At 37.2% G+C, this 17,927-nt stretch overlaps 1 protein-coding gene across 1 annotated transcript in view; it reads left to right on the forward strand.

Moving 5' to 3' along the window:
* Positions 1–17,927, forward strand: part of SNX29 (sorting nexin 29) — a 451,551-nt gene that overhangs the window by 330,667 nt on the left and 102,957 nt on the right. The window contains 1 exon segment of the mRNA XM_073362374.1: positions 3,223–3,363. Within this exon segment, the coding sequence (XP_073218475.1) occupies positions 3,223–3,363 (141 nt within the window).

The following is a 17,927-nucleotide window of genomic DNA, read 5'->3' on the forward strand; positions in this document are numbered from 1 at the left end:
ACTTCAGTAGGGTCAAGATTTCAACCCAGCGTGTACCAGGCTGCTTGATTTAGTGATGTATAGTAGTAAATCAACTACAGAGACATTTTGTTCTCCATCCTTCTATACTCACGTTTTGTAATGCATTTGCCTAACAGTAGCCATCTGCATGCCTTATGGGCACTAAACTAAAACGAGCTTAACCAATCTTTTTAACATTTAGGCCTTACTTTCTTTGATTTCCCAAGTGAGCTGAGATTAATGGTCTTGAAATATCTTGGCTTCTGAATAGTATTCTCTGTTAAGATAATAAAGCTGTAAATGCTTGTATTAAAGCAGGAACTTTAATTTGCCTTTCAAACACTATTATATGATTGTCAATAAATTCAATATGACACAGGGCTCTTAGTGTCAGTTCTTCATACCTTACAATCTCAAAGAAAATTCAATATCTGTGTTCTTCAAAGAACAGGAAGTAAAATCTTTAATGATGTATATAATAAATGAATCGATTTTTTCAGTCTTTAAAATATTCAGTTACAGTGTATTAGACTCCTTAATTACTTAACTACAGGTTACACCTTACTAGGTAACATAGAATTGCATGATTCACCAAATTACAATTTTCTCTGTACTTGAGTAGTAAAAATAGGAATTCCATATTAAATAACTACATTAAAATAATTTAGGTATACTTTGTTTTATAAGAAGCCTGAAAAATTCTGAATAATAGTCATCTATGCCAAAGTAATATATTTTAAACATAGTGATTAAAGAAAGGTGGAGAAAGAGCTGAGGGGATAAAAAGTATTTAAAAATGCAGTTCTTACCACAATGCATCAAATGTTTGCACATATGGAAATGTTTCCTACCACTGGCATTGATATCCTTCATTTAAATCTAATTTCTTTTACATTAAGATTTCTAATATATTGTGCCTGAATTATATATTATGTCTTAGAATCATCTAGTTTTTATTAATTCAGTAAGATAGTTTAAACATATGCTTAGCGTCATTGATTTCAGTGGAACTACCTCACGTACTTAGGGACAAGTAATCTTGTTAAGTATCTTGTTGAATTGGGGTCTAAATCCCTTGGTTTTCTATCACTTAATATGAAATCCAGTACCCTTGCATTATTGTCAGCCACCAGCAACATACTCAACATGGCTGTTTGTAATCACTTACCCTCTCTTCTTCCAAATTCTCTTCATTTACAAGTGTGCTGAATTCTTTCCACTGATAGTCTTTTAAAATGTTAATGAATCAGTCACGTTATCTTAATTCCCTATTAAATCTAGTTAGCAGAGCTATTTCACTAGCTATTATTTTAAAATTTGTATTGCTCTTTAAATACTTGGCCATGTGGTCTACCTATTTTTAGAGCCCCATCACTGTAATACCTGAATTCCTATTGCCAAATACAGTTGCCTGTAGTTTTGTGTGTTCGTATATAAGCTAAGTAGACCAAACTCAACAGCTCTGGCATTCTCAACTTTGAGACTATCATATTTGCTTTCTCCAGCAGAATCTATCATTATAATCATGAAGAGCAAGTGAAGTGATGTACAATGGTAACCATTACAAGCTAACGTTTAACAAGTTATCACACAATACTGTGATTATTGCCTGTACTATGTATAGGGAAATACCATAGTAACTCAAATACTATTTGTGTGGTAGCTGTTTGTCCATTATCTGATTATAGTCATGGCAGGTTTGGGGTTGGGAACCTTGTTTCCTTTAGGAGTCCATGGCACCATGTATGAAATACAATGCTAAATAGTTTTGTAAAGTCTATATTCATCTCTTGACTTTTTCACTGTTTCTGTAAAAGTGATTATCTTCTCTAAAAGTAATACTTTTAAAAATTGCCATGAAATGTTTAAATGTTGGTATCTAAAGTTAGCACCTAAATAAAATAATTAGATCCTCAGTACTGTTGAAAATCAGGCCAATTATACAGGTATCTTGATGTGGATTTGGATATTTAATTTTAGTCTCCTGAGTTCTAATATTTTTGCTTTGGCTTTTTTCTTGCTTATTCCTGTTTCCTCCTTTTTCTTTTTGATCATTGTGTCTCTGATGACCATTAGCACTACTTTTTTCAGATGATGATCATCTCAGTGATCTGGAAACGCCTTAAAAAATGCTGTTGAGGAAATATGGCAGTTTTGCCTCATCAGTTCTAATCTGCCCTAGCACATTATATAAACTGCACAAGTCATTAATATTAGAAAGTTTGGGGTGGGAAGGATAGGGCACAGATGCTGCAGGGGGAACCAGTGGAAACATAGCTCCTAAAGGCATTAGGTTGCTGTGGGTAGGAAAACAAGAAGTCATACCAAAGAGAACACTAGTCCCAAATGCCCTCAGTCATGAGTCCTGAGTTCATTGTGGAGTTTCTGGGTTTCAGAGTAATGCCTCTCCTCCATAAGGTTAAAGCCCCTTTTCCCAATAGAGAGCATAGTTCCAGAGCCATTAATTAATTCTCAGAGTTTTGTGAGCATGTTTTCCTTTTCTATGGGTTTTCCCTCAGAGAGGGGAACATTTAGCACATTATTGGTAGTACCCTCATGAAAGTAATTGAGCCGTGGCAAAAACATCCATTATGTGAAATTATACTACACGTCCTGTGCAAAAATAAAAAGGGGGGTCGGGGGAGATAAAACTGCTTCTATTTTTCAAACAATAAGATTTCAGTAGTTTATACTCCGGGATTTTATAATCTGTTTTGACTTCTTAAAAAAACTTATTCATTCATGAAGGATGTGTTTTGCTTTAGCATAACTGTGATGAGTAAATACAGTTTGTGACATAAGAATTATGATGAGAAATTCATTTGTGAAGTTGGAAAACTATTAAATGTACAGAAATAAGTGTAAATTATATCAGATTAATTTTTTCTTTGTGCACTGGTCAGTAAACCTGCTGGCAACAGAAAGCATTAATAGCTATCTTACCACAAAATTACAGCCACGTCTTGTAATAATGAGCAAGTTAATGTATGTCACCATTGAATCCAATAAAAGGGAATTAGATTAATGACCTGTTGAATAAACATAGCTACACCTGATGACTGTTTGCAGTCAGATGTAGTTGTAGGTAAATAGTCCTAAAACTACTGAGAGTGTTATGTCATAAAGGTGAAGGTAATTGACAAACAGTACTTTTAACAAAGAGAGACAAAATGAATGTAATGATTGCCTTTAAAATTGATCTTTTCTTGTCTATGCTTGCAGGTATATATCAGAATAAAAGATGATGAATGGAATGTTTATCGAAGATATGCAGAATTCAGAAGCTTGCATCACAAGCTACAAAATAAATACCAACAAGTAAGGACCTTTAACTTCCCACCAAAAAAAGCCATTGGAAACAAGGTAAAGGAAAATGTATTCTCAACATTTATTAATATTGTGAAATTAAATACTGAATACATTAAAGTGAAAGTTATAATCAAAAATTTAATTTAACAAAATAGAACATGAATGAGGATAAGGATATCTATTGTATTTGATGTAGCATGAATGATGTATCTCATGAAATGCACAATACAAACTATAATTTTCCCAGTTGAGAAACGAGGAACAAATCGTAGGGCATAGTGAATTGAATGCTTGATCTATATATTCCTTGTAGTTATTTAATGTGAACAGTGCTTCATAATTAACTTTTTAATGTGTTAAACTAATTCCTGATTTAAGACTATTAGAGGATTAGTAAAAACAAGCAATGATTTCTATTGCTTGCAGATATATGCAGGTGATAGGGTAGGTTTTCAGAGACATATGTCTGAAAGGTATTGTATATGAAGGAGATTTTCAGTTATGTGCAATTAAATATTTCAATGTATAAATTAAATGTTGGTGGGTCTTTAGTCTATATTCTGACCAAGGTTTGATATACAAGTCTGTGCAGAAAATCTGAACTAAATCAAATACTGGTAACTTTACAATTAGTCGTTCCTATTAATTTATTCATCTGTAATAGGACTTGGACTAATCAATTTCTCAGTGTTCTCAGAAGTCATACCGAGTAAATTATTTACAGATAGAAAATCCAGATTGTCCTACACAATCAGTGTGGTCTCTAGTTGTTTTGTTTTTAAATAGACGATGTTTGCTGATGCCATTTGAAGGGATACAGAAATAAAACACAAGATTCTGGTAAATGGATTAAAGATCTAGGTTGCAATCTTATTGAAATGTCTCAAGCTTCAGTTATGCCCAACAGCTAGTCATGCATGTAGTCCTAAAAGCCAATAGCCACAAGGATACCTATCAGATTATTTTCAACAATGGTAGGATGAAGCACACAGGACACAACTCCCAAACCATACCAATGTTGAGATGGAAGATATACTTTTGTGCGGGGATCTGTACATGAGACCTGTACATAAGCCCCTCATTCCTTAAGGGCCTTAGCACAGCTGTTTCCTGACCTGAGTCTAAGATTTAAGAAAGGAGGCCAAGACGATCAACTGTTAGAACAAGAGACTCCTATCTATCAAGTGAAGTTAATAATGAATGTCCCAGGCAATGTGGACCCAAGTACAGTATTTCAGTGACTTTATTCTAACAACAGCTTCTAGCATACAGCTCTTAATGTCTCCTTCCAGGCCATGTGTAAACAATGTGCCCTCCCCACTCATGGACACCCATGTCCTCACCCAGGGATCCCCATTTCAGTGTGCTCCAGGGGGAAGGTGGAAAGGAAAGGAAACTAGTAAGTGCGCTACAGGAAAATGTTCCTTCCTGACCTCCAATACTGTTATGAGATTCTCCCTATAATCATGTGAGTGCTCATCTCCCCCAGCAACCCACCGAGAGTGATCAGATAGTAAGTGTGGGGAAGTAACGGGGACAGGGGTAATAGGTTGTTTACATAAGACAAAGCCCCTAATATCGGGATGGTCCCTGCAATATAGGGACATCTGGTTACCCTAAGCCGACCCCAGTGTATATCAAGGCATTTAGCCTCTCTCAGCATGTTGGCAGAAATATGTGAGATCATGCACTAGTATGAACTGCTGACACTTTCTTATTTTGAGCTCCCAGTTTCTGAAAGAGTTGGACCATCACCAGGACAGCTAAGAATGAGATACTGAGCACTTCTCTGTGCAGTGTGAAGAGGCCAGAGTGATATAAAGGTGCTCTTAAAACCCTGGATCCAGCTGATGGGCGAATTTCCCTGGTACAGGAACTGAGGAAAACAGTCGGCTGTTTTTTGAGGATTCCCAGCATAAGAGGGGTTTTGCAGGAAGGGGGAATGTGTCAGGGTGGGGTCACAGCAAGTAGCACTGTACAGATTCTGGGCAGCACTGCTTCCTATCAGTGTTGCGGGGTGGGGACAAGCAGGGGCAGGCAGCAGGTGGGGACAGCCTGTAATAGCTTAGACAACCCTGATGGGCAGCATAACTTATGTTGGGGTCTACTTTAACCACCAGCAGCAGCCCAGAATTGGGCAGATGTAAAAGCCACCGTAGGACCCGTCCTCCTGGGTTCTGAGTTCTGTGACAGAGAGAGCGAGTCTAGATGCTAACCCTGTTTCTTCTTCTCCCCACTATTTGCAACAAAACAAACAATAAATTGCTGAGTTGATGTGGGGAATCAGATAAAAGACCAGGTGCAAGCAGCTTCTCCTGCACACACTGTGGCATCATCCTCCAGTCATGGAAAGTGTGATTCTTATGGATTTAGGAATTCTCATGAAACTTTCTAATGACAACCAGACCATACAAATAAGGGAGTTATGTATAACCTTTGTCTTCACCACCTGCAAATACATTTACTGTCGAATTATTAACTAAGTCCTAAAGTCACTAAAAATAAAACTATGCAAACCAAAATGGAAACAAAAGCAAAAATACACTTCTTGAAAGCTGAATGTATATTTAAGGAGGAAACCTTTACTATTTTACATTCCTTCCAACAAATATAGTAGCAGTACCTATTTGTATACATTAATTCCTGACCCATCAATGTAAACTGTAAACAATTTCCATATACATTCCACAGATTTCCTGTGTGACTTTAACTAGTCATTTATTCTCTTTGTGCCTCCGTGTCTCATATGTAAAATGGGAATTATGGTACTTCCATAATACTGGGGTTTGGTGAGGATAAATTCATTAAAGATTGTGAGTCATTCAGATACTGCAATAATGGGGTCCATATATGTACTTTAGATAGATGGATAGATCTATTCAGATAAATATCTCCCATCCTGTACTTTTTAAAATGGTTCTCAAGTGTTGCAGTTTGAGAAAGGCTTGCTGTTCATTCTGACTCTTCTGGGGAACTTGTTCTTTTGGAAGCCATATAATTATTCTCCTCACTACCATTGGTGTGTTCTGCTTCTAAGTTGCTTTTTTTAAACAGAAGTACCCTTCAGATCAGAAGTACCATTTAATATGCATTGTGGCCTATTTATGTACATTTAATATAGTATTCATAATTTCAGTAGAGTCTCTTTGCTCTGCTTTCATCATATTTACCGATAGGTACTATATATTTGTATAATGACTTCAATAATTCATAGATTTTAAGGTGAGAAGAGATCATTAGATCATCTAGTCCAGGGGTTCTCAAATTTCATTGCACCGTGACCCCCTTCTGATAACAAAAATTACTACATGACCCCAGGAGCAGGGACCAAAACTTGAGCCCGCTCAAGTCCCGCCACCCCGGGAAGGGGGGCCAAAGCCAAAGCTCAAGAGCTTCAGACCCAGGCAGAGTGCCTATAACCTGAGCCCTGCCACCCAGGGCTGAAGCCCTCAGGCGGTGGGGCTCGGGCTTCGACTTTGGCCCCAGCAAGTCTAATGGCAACCCTGGTGATCCCATTAAAACAGGGTTGCAACTCACTTTGGGGTCCCGACCCACATTTTGAGAACTGCTAATCTAGTCTGACATCCTGTATAATGCAGACCAATCTGGTTACTAAATGACCAGGTGTAGTCTTTCATTAATATAATCAATCCAATACGTAGTGTCAGCTAGGTAGATTTTTTTTTAATTACTAAAGAATCTAAATATGTTTCTGATAACTACTCGATTTTTAAGAATGGTAGTAGAAGAGTGCTATTCTTGATATAGTTGTCACTCTAAACTGATAATTTTCCTGTCTAGTAGTAATTGTTCTTTGATCCCTTTTCTTTTTGGCTTCTCTTTAGTACAGAGATATCATTGCTTCTCTTTAGTACACTGATTGTTGCCCAGAGCAACAGTTCTGGAGAATTCTTAATATGTACTTTATTATCACAGACAGCTTGAGTGTTAGAGGTTAGATATTCAGCAAGGTCATGAGTCTGATGGGCATATTTTAATAATTCCATATCTTATGGATGCAAAATTATTCTAATAGCCACTATACTGGTGCATGATCATCTGTTTTGAGGCCAATTTGTTAATGTTCAACTGTGTAAAATTGAAGGAAAATAACAATCGATTAATTAAAAAAGATAGATGGGAATAAGAAAAGCATATTTCCTTGTTCTATAGGATTAGGAAATGTTAACTGAGGGGTGGGCTGTTCACATCAAATATTGTCTATGCTCAATTGCAGCTTCAGTGGAGCTAGAGGAAATGAACTACAGTTATCCGTCTAGTGTTGATCAAGCAATTATCAAAATATTTTGATTAATCCCAGGCTCATGAAATATTTTTGCATAAAATCTACAAGGCACAGTATTAGTTCAGGAACAATACATAAGAACAGTACAATATATTTCCTGTAATTAGAGACATGCATAATTTTTATTAAAAAAACGAGGTATCTGATAGCACCTTAAAGACTAACAGATTTACTTGGGCATAAGCTTTCATGGGTAAAAAACCCCACTTCTTTGGATGCATGGAGTGAAAATTAAAGATGCAGGCATAAATATACTGATACATGAAGAGAAGGGAGTTACCTTACAAGTGGAGAACCAGTGTTAACAAGGCCAATTCAGTCAGGGTGAATGTGGTCCACTCCCAATAATTGATGAGGAAGTGTCTGACAGCTGCTCCATTCGGGTGAGTGTGTGCTACAGAGCCCTGTCTGGATATAAATTTTGTATCTGCATCTGAGCCACGATCCACAAAAATGGTCCATGGATATAAAGCGTATATCCACGGATTTGCAGGGCTCTAACCATAAGCACATGTTTAGTTTTATTTTCATTTAACTATATCACAACTTTTGATGGCATGTTCTTGAACAACAGTACAAGTAGCCTCATAGGAAGCATTACACTCAATGGATGATTGAAAGATGGGGAGTTGCCACTGAGCTACCTTCCCATACCAGAGGGAGTTGGATTTCCTGGGACAGTAATTTCCATGGGATTGTGTCTATGCCTTGGAATAACGCAGTTCCATCTGAGCCTTGGGATTAGGTGGTCCAGTATAGGTTTTAGATAGTAATGTAATGAGTAATTACAAGAGGAAAAAGCTGGTGATGATTCTGGGCCATATGGTTCCCCTTCCTTTTTAGTTGCATATGGCCTTTCAGGTGTACAGAATTATTTCAATAGAAGTTGTTGCTCTTAGGTCAGAATTATGGTGGGAGGCAGGGTCCTCCCATAGTTAAAGTTACAACTAGCCTCCCATTTCCTGTTTGTCTTATTGCCATCTGCACACAGTATCAACTCTGGGGATTTATCTCTCTCAATTTCATGAAGATGAGGAGTGAATTCACATACACTATTAAACCAGGTTATTTGCTCCTTGAAAACTTGTCAGATGACAAGAATCAGCAAAAATCCTTTGGATGTCTTATAGTATGTTATTTATGAGAGATGCATTCAGAGCCCTTCTTCCCAAAATTAAAATATTTATACTTTCAGCAGTTTTTTTCTCCCTATTCCTCCTGGAGCTGCTGGGCCTTTTCTATGTCCTGTTGTTAATCACACCTCTCAAATTTAGTGCAACTCCAGGGACACTTACTGAATTCTCTCTGAAAAGAGGATGATACCAAATGTTCTCCGAAATGGCCTAGATCTACTAGTGCAGAAAGTCACAAAATGCTCTCCAGCATGTTTCTATGGAGAGTACTGGAGCACTGAAGGGTGAACCTGCCAAGAAGACAATTATGTGGAACAGTATATGGAGTGCTATTAACTCTCCAACCTACTGTAATAGAGACATGAGGGAACGCAGGTACAAGTTCAGAGAGACCTGAAGCTTTGTCACAAAGAAAATGGGGAGAGAGAATAGTGTTGCAACTGAATGAAAATAGAGAAAAATTCCAGAAATCAGATATCTGTAATTTTGACAGTGCTGAAATTGTATACAATGGCAATTATCTGTGAAAGGAGAAAATATTTAACAATTGTAAAACAGTAAGATTTAGAATATGGTATATTATTTGGTACGATTATTATGTTTGCTGTGCACTTGTTCCTTCCATTTGTTTATCTCTAGAATAAATTGTGTTCTATGTTCAGGTCTCTTCAAAATCACATATCTACAGTTAGAATTTAGTCTTAACACTTTTAAATGGGGAAACATCAGTCTATTGTATAGGCAGTTTGGATAAAGCCAATATATATACATATATTTGTCCTCATTCCACCTGACGTCATAGTCCATCACAAATTAGTATAAAGAGAACAGAGAGAAAAGAAGGAAGATCCCTTATAGGTAAGTAACCTTGCTTTTACATTGCAGAGAAGAAAGTCTACTAGATTTCAGTTTTGTGACTTTGTTTTACAGTACTCAGGTAACACATTTTAAATATATTAAATTAAAACTAATGTAATGCAATGAAAAACTTACTCATCCTGTCCAAGTGTTTTTGATTTAGACCAGAACTACATTGAATTATTTATATACACAAATTGATAGAGAACTATGATCATAGCAGTACATCTAAAACTTTAATATAACAAAAGTATCTTTTTACACATCCGAACTTCACATAGAATACTTGCTATTGGTGATCTTTCTGAGCTGAGAACAAATGGATGTCAGAAAACTTGAAGTGATATAATCCTTACTAGGATAAACAGAATTTCTTCACAATATCTGTCTTGCATTGCACAGGAGAGTAAAAATGGGAAAAGAACAAGGCAGTTGTTCTTGTTCTCTTTCCTTGTTTAGTGCTTTTACTCTAACGGGGAGATGTTTTTTCTTAGTGATTCTATTCAATATACATCCATCTCACACCTGACACTTTCCGTGCAGTGAGCTATTGGTCATTTCATGTAATGTTGAAGGATCTGAACTGCATTGTGAATACTTAAGTCTGCTTTATACCTTTTAAAACGTATGTCTTATACCAATACTGGTCATGATTTCTATCAATTTACTTAATATCAACTTTTATCCACAAACATGTACAAAGTGATTTGTTACTTCTAACAATGTTTTTTCATATTTGAAACATCATAGTCTTTCATTCAGTCTGCTGGTACCTTGGATATATTCCATTTTTGCTTGTAACTTTGCCTATACACTCTCCATAATTCATCTCCACAAGGAGTACTCCCCTCGCGTCATTTCCTAATGTCCAAAGGACTGGGGTTTTCCTCCTATGTTCTAAAGGGAGGGCCTGGGGAACATGGCCTTCCCCTTGTGGAGCTCCCCAGACTTGGAGAGGGTCATGGAAAATGACTCTTTCCCCATTTGCCTTTCAACCTCTTGCTGCTCCCTGGTCTCACAATGGGACGAACTCCACCACTACCTCTGATCTCTCACCTTAGGAGGTTTGTGGCCTACCCTGGGAAGCCTTTGGGTGCTCAGTAAGGCTTCATTCTCCTCAGTGATCTTAATAGGCCACTTGGCAATCACTCCAGATCCTTAAAAGGCTCCTCAGTCCCAAATGAACCAAAATTGGCTTCTGAATCCTAAATGAGCCAAATGAGACTTTTAGGGAGTTGGAGGAGGCTCCAGATAAATGGCTTAAAGTTGGGGGTGGGGAGCGGTGAACGACTCCTATGATCCTAATGCTTGTGGGGAATGGATCTTTTAAGTCTCGAGAGGGGGAATGATGAGCCATTTAAGACTTGATGAATTTTCTCCCCTCATGGAGACCCCATTTAATTCTGTGGCTTCACCCTCAGCTCCGAAACAGGTCTTCACTTACTGTTCGTTTACTAAGGCTTGTGGGGAGAGGGAAAAAAATTCATATGGATCACTGGGAGTTCTTCCTTCTTGCAGAACTTCCTTTACCCCCATAGCCCTCTGCTCTTCCTCCCCCAGATCTCTTAGGATTTTCAGGTGCAGTACTTCCTTTCTTTGGGCCTCGGGATCTGATCTACCAATTTTGAAGCCAGTGATATGAGGGTTTTTTTTGTTTGTTTGTTGCCTATTTTAGAGTGGAAAGGGCAAAACTGTGCTTATAAGTTTCTACTCAATGGCAATCTTCACAATGGACTGACTACTGCCACTCCACTGCAATATGATGTGCATGCACATCAAATGCCACAAATGATATGCATTTTGAAAAGAATGAGGGTTTATATCAATTTTTGTAGCTAGAGTTGGAAGGGTACTCTAGTCCGTTCACCTGCACCTTGAACTGGATTGATTAAATCCTCCCTGATATGTCTCAAGTTCTGTCTTAAATTACTGCAATAATGGCATTTGCACAACCTCAAAGATCTGGCCCATTGCCTAATAGTTCTTATGTCTGATAGTTTTCCTTAATATTTAGCTTATATTTTTTCTGTTACAGCCTAAATCCTTAACCTGCTTCTTAACCTCCCTGAATAAAATTACAGGAAAAATTGATCCCTGTAAATTATAAAAGTTATAATATACATTATCTTTATGCTTTAGTACATAATCATACTCCCAGTCCCAGTTGTCTTTATCCTACGATGAGCACAGGTTTCTTCCCCTTACTTTCCAAATGTTTTATAAATGTTGTTGCTCTTCTAAACACTCTCATAGTGACTAATTTTTCATAACAGGTGTTGGACTTGCTACATATTAACAATGCATAAATATTTCCTGGCCCTATTCTTCTCATTCTCTGTGGGTTCATAATGATAATATGAATGCAGTCACTTGCTGCTCCCACATTAAAAAACCTGCAATGACTGAAGAACAGATCTAAGTAATTGATGCAAAAGACCTCACAGCTAATCAAATTCATCCCCCAAGTAGATGACATATCAAAAAAATGTAAACCGTTCTTCACTTTCCACCAATTATGTGAATTCAATGATTGTCTGAATGTGTAGAAATTGAGTATGGTATCATTACACTGAATACTGACATATCTGCATGATATCCATTGCTCTCCTTTAAAACATCTGTTACGTAATATGAAAAGAATGAACAGTGCTTTAGGTTGGTAAGAGAATCACTTTGCCTTGATTGTCCAACTACCCAGAAAGAACTCTACAGAGATTTAACATAACTCTCCTATTTGGGAAAAAGTGCTGAATGCAGCACTCATTCATCATTTTGAGTTCATGCAATCAAAATCTATGCACTCCTTCTGTAGCTAGTCCTCAATATTAGCAACACCTCTCCCCACCACACACACATAACTCCCTCCTCCAAAGTAGATCAACAAACACAATTATGTATGACCTCTGCAGTAGTCACCTATCAGTGAAATCCCCAATGCTAGCTCGTACCGAATTTTGTCTCTCTAGATATTTTGTGTGTTTGCACGTGTATATATGTCCTAAAGATGCCTACAAGTCTGTGATTGTATCAGTTGATTTCTTTGGAATTCTTATGTACATTTTAAAGCACTACTGTTTGTTGTCACTGAGGGCTTAAGCCTGCTCCCCTTAAAGTCTATGGTAATCCTGCCATTGCTTCTGTAGTGCAGAACAGCCCCTTAATCATTGCAGTAGCTTTCTATTCCTGCACATGTTGCTGTCTTTAATCAGTGCATGTTGTTTAAGATACCCAAAAGGATATGGAAAATTTCCACAGGATATCTTTCTTTTGGAATGGTAAGATTTAGAAAGCAAAGCTTTTAATTGCAAATACATGAGAATGACAATGTATAGGTTACACATCTTATATTGTATGTTTTGTTTTGTTTTAAATCTTATTCACCAGACAGAAAGTTTCCTGGCAGTGTAAGATAAAGTCTACATACTGTTCAACTCGTCTTTTACAACATGACAAGGCTACACATACCTACATTGTAAAACATTCATACAAAAATTTAAAACCTGTTTGCTGCATTTGAAAAAAACTAAACACATGTGTGTATATGCACACACACACACATTTTTATATTCCATTAAAAAAAATGTTAAGATTACAAAGTCAAATGCTCAAAAGTTTAAAAAATGCCATAAGGTTGCCTCTGCAGCTTTATTTTGGCTCGCTTATTCATAGGCAGTATGCCACTATGTCTAATTACATAATCACAGACTGTACAATTTTTTCTATAAAATGCACAGGTATATAGTCCTCAGTAAAGTATCTGTTCAATATTTCTTTTTATCCTCATCATTCTATACATGGCCCCATGCTTTATTTACTACACACCATCCAAACACTGCACTGAATGTCAAAATTTTAATCTGTTTTTCTATTGTGCTTATAGCCACAGTAATCTAAAAACATTAATGAATTTTTCATAACAACCCTGTCAGGTAGGGAAAGCCAACATTCTCTAAAGTAACGACGATATTTGTTGCTTCAATATCTGATGTCCATCTTGAGACCTCTATCATCTGCATTTTCAAAGTTGCTGAGCACTCACAGCATTCACTGATTTCCAATGTAGTTGTGAGTGCTCAGTGTCTTTGAAAATCAGCCCTAGGCATTTTGAGTCTAGTACTCAAAATGAAAATAACAATTAATGGCCAGTTCTGAATTTTCGTTTTAAGTGACTTGGTCGGTATTATATATATTGGTAACATGCTAGGGTAGGACCCAGTTGTCATGGGCTCAGTCCTATCTCTTAACCATTCATCCTTTCTTTCCCAGAAGCCCCCCTTCCCCTTTTCTAATACACTACGTATCTTACAGCTTCTGTACTGAATAAGACAGTGGGTTAACTGGCAATAACCTCTTTCACAACATAAACTTGCTTCATTCATTATGTACACCATGCCCATAATTGTAAACATCGTCTGGAAAATGTGCAGCAGCAATCAAAAAAGCAAATAATGTTCACCATAATATAGTACTACATTATTATTATAATGGCAATATATAATTCAATTATGCGCTTTCCTGGAATACTGTGTTCACTTCTGGTTACCCTAACTATTTTTTTTAAAGGGAAGACAAAATAGAGGAGATTTGGAAGTAGACAAAAATACTTAGAAGTATTGATGTGAGGAGACATTGAAAAGATTAGGGCTATTTAGAGAGGAGCCAAAGAGGGGATATGATAAAGGTATACAAAATGATGAAAGCTAAATTAGGGTAAATATAGGAACCTTTCTTATAATACAAGAACAAGAGGACAATCAGAAACTTTCCAAATGGCAGGATACTGTATAATTGTCCAATCTTGAGTAGTCACATTTGATTTAACATAGCAGCTCTTTTGTTTCTGAGGAAATCCTTGTACTTATGTCATCTATCAATCAAATTTGCTAATACGTATATACTTTATTAAATGCTCAAGATTCAATACATATTCTCATGTGAGCACTTCATTTTTAGTGTACTATGCATTTTGGTAATGTACAAAAGAAACGGTAAGAACCTTATTGTGTATTTGTGAACCTATTGATTACATTTCTTGTGTAATACTAGACTGACATGAAAAATCATGAACACAGTTTTTGTTAATTTGACATTGTATGCATTGTCATAGCTGTATTAATGAATTACATATGCACTTCTATGATTTTATTGCTCTTATAGAAAATGTAATTATGTTTAATAATAAATACTGTTATAATAATAAATAGCTGTATTCATGAATTACATATGCACTTTTATGATTTTATTGCTCTTATAGAAAATGTAGTTATGTTTAATAATAAATACTCCTACAGTGTTTGTGTGAAATACTTTTACAAAAATGAATCATACAATTCTATATAACTGATAAATGTAAAATACAGTAAATGTTGGAAGGGCATGCTTGAAGGATGATGCTTACTCATTGCTTACTTGAAACAGCTGAAAAGAGTACAATTTTGTTACAAAAAGAATCTTACATTGTAAAAGCTTAGGGCAAGAAGTGGAAGCTCTTGGGCCCTAGTTCAGCAAAGCACTTAAACACATCCTTAACTTGAAGTACATGCTTAAATCCTATTGATGTCTAAAGCACTAAAATATGTGCTTTGTTGAATCAGGGGCTGTGGTGTTCATAGTAGCAACTCCTCTCCACCCCATTGGTTCTTTAATGTTGTCTAATGCAGTAGTGAGCTGTGATTTTAAAAAGAAAGAGGGACAGCTGCCTCTTGCTAAAATCTCTCCCTCCATTACTGTTTTGCACCTGACTTTGCTGTACCATTTGGGCAGTAGGAGCAGATTTCTCAGGAGCAGGCTTGATACTTTGATGCTTCACAGGCAGCTACTAAAAAATTACATCTCTCTAATATCCACATCTGTCTAATATTTTTTAGAAATTAGTATACATTTACTAAATGAAGGCGGCTTTGGAAATATAATTCCCTCAATTAAGTTAAATATTAAATAATCTTTTAATGGGATATAGTACTCACTTGCTTTGATTTTGTATGATGTGAAATATAAACTTACATTCTATATTTTGTATAGATTTCAGTGCCAATGGATTCTAGTATTTAAAGCTACTGCTGGATCAGATACTGTACTAATGAGAATTTATATACTATTATTTTTATATAGTAGTTACTATCATGTAGTTTTCAAAAATAGTATACTATACATTTTGTATATTTGAAAAAAGTTATGTAGCGCCCCTTATCTACCTGGTTACCTTCTTTAGCGCCAATCTCCTTATGGGTTTTGATGGACAGGCCTGGATTCTTCTGGATCCCACCACCCACTCAGCAGAGTGTAACTTAGTTTTCTTTCCACATGAATTTATTTGGGGGTGCCTGCACCCCCATTACTCCTTCCGGGCAGGGTCACCGGACAGTTTAGGAAGAAAATGCTAATCACAGGGTACCCCCCTCCCCCGCTTACTTGCCAGATAGTTGCAGATTTCCAAGAAATAACACAAACACATGCAATACATTTAACACAATAATTCTATTAAACAGGAGATAAATATAACAGGGTAAAACACTATTCTGAGGGTCACAGTGCCTATAGTGAATTTTCCCAGTCACGTGACCTGATATAGCAAACATAACATTAGTGTCCCGTTGGTACGTGTACTCTGTAGGGGCCCTTGATGACCTGTGGCCACAATATCTTCTGTGCAGCAGTTAGCAATGTGGCTGACTGGGTTTAATACAGACCAAAAGACTCACAAGTGGGATAAGGTGGTAAGTCCCTCCACAGATGTAATAAGCAGAAGGTAGTAAAATCCTCAAACCCTTATAATGTGTCTCTAGCCTCGGTTTGCAAGAAGCTGGGAATGGACAACAGGGGATGGATCACTTGACGATTACCTGTTCTGTTCATTCCTTCTGAAGCACCTGGCACTGGCCACGGTCAGAAGACAGGATACTGGGCTAGATGGACCTTTGGTTTAACCCAGTAAGGCTGTTCTTATATTCTTCTCCCCGACTTGAGGACACAGTTCAAGAAGTAAGGGAAAACAATTTCCCTGACTAGCTAATTAAAAGGTGGTGTCAGAATAGCAGCCGTGTTAGCCTGTATCTGCAAAAAGAAAAGGAGTACTTGTGGCACCTTAGAGACTAACAAATTTATTTAAGCATAAGCTTTCGTGAGCTACAGCTCACTTCATTGGATGCATCCAGTGGAAAATACAGTGGGGAAATTTTATATGCACAGAGAACATGAAACAATGGGTGTTACCATACACACTGTAACAAGAGTGATCAGGTACAGTGAGCTATTACCAGCAGGACAGAGGAAAACAAAAAAAAAACCCTTTTGTAGTGATAATCAAGGTGGGCCATTTCCAGCAGTTGACAAAAACATGTGAGGAACAGTAGGGGAGGGAAATAAAGATGGGGAAATAGTTTTACTTTGTGTAATGACACATCCACTCCCAGTCTTTGTTCAAACGTAATTTAATGGTGTCCAGTTTGCAAATTAATTCCTATTCAGCTGTCTCTCGTTGGAGTCTGTTTTTGAAGTTTTTTTGTCCAAGTATTGCCACTTTTAGGTCTGTAATCGAGTGACCAGAGAGATTGAAGTGTTCTCCGACTGGTTTCTGAATGTTATAATTCTTGACGTCTGATTTGTGTCCATTTATTCTTTTACGTAGCGACTGTCCGGTTTGGCCAATGTACATGGCAGAGGGGCATTGCTGGCACATGATGGCATATCACATTGGTAGATGTGCAGGTGAACGAGCCTCTGATAATGTAGCTGATGTGATTAGGCCCTATGATGGTGTCCCCTGAATAGACATGTGGACACAGTTGGCAACGGGCTTTGTTGCAAAGATAGGTTCCTGTGTTAGTGTTTTTGTTGTGTGGTGTGTGGTTGCTGGTGAGTATTTGCTTCAGATTGGGGGGCTGTCTGTAAGCAAGGACTGGCCTGTCTCGCAAGCTCACCTTACCTGATCACTCTCATTACAGTGTGTATGGTAACACCCATTGTTTCATGTTCTCTGTGTATATAAAATCTCCCCACTATATTTTCTACTGAATGCATCCGATGAAGTGAGCTGTAGCTCACGAAAGCTTATGCTCAAATAAATATGTTAGTCTCTAAGGTGCCACAAGTACTCCTTTTCTTTTTTAAAAGATGGTGATGGATCATGAGATTCAGAGATGGCTCTGGACTCCTCAGTCATTGCAGAAGGCTGACGATCACTGCTGGCAGGCATCCTCTTCATGCTTCTGGTGCCAGGATTTCCCCTCACCATTAAGGGTTGCAGGGCTCAGGGTGCAGATTATAAAACTATACTAAAATCTAAACTTTAGTCTCACACCCCAGCACTCAGACATACTCAT

This window comes from Lepidochelys kempii, chromosome 10, assembly GCF_965140265.1.
Source record: "Lepidochelys kempii isolate rLepKem1 chromosome 10, rLepKem1.hap2, whole genome shotgun sequence".
NCBI classification, from domain to species: Eukaryota; Metazoa; Chordata; order Testudines; family Cheloniidae; genus Lepidochelys; species Lepidochelys kempii.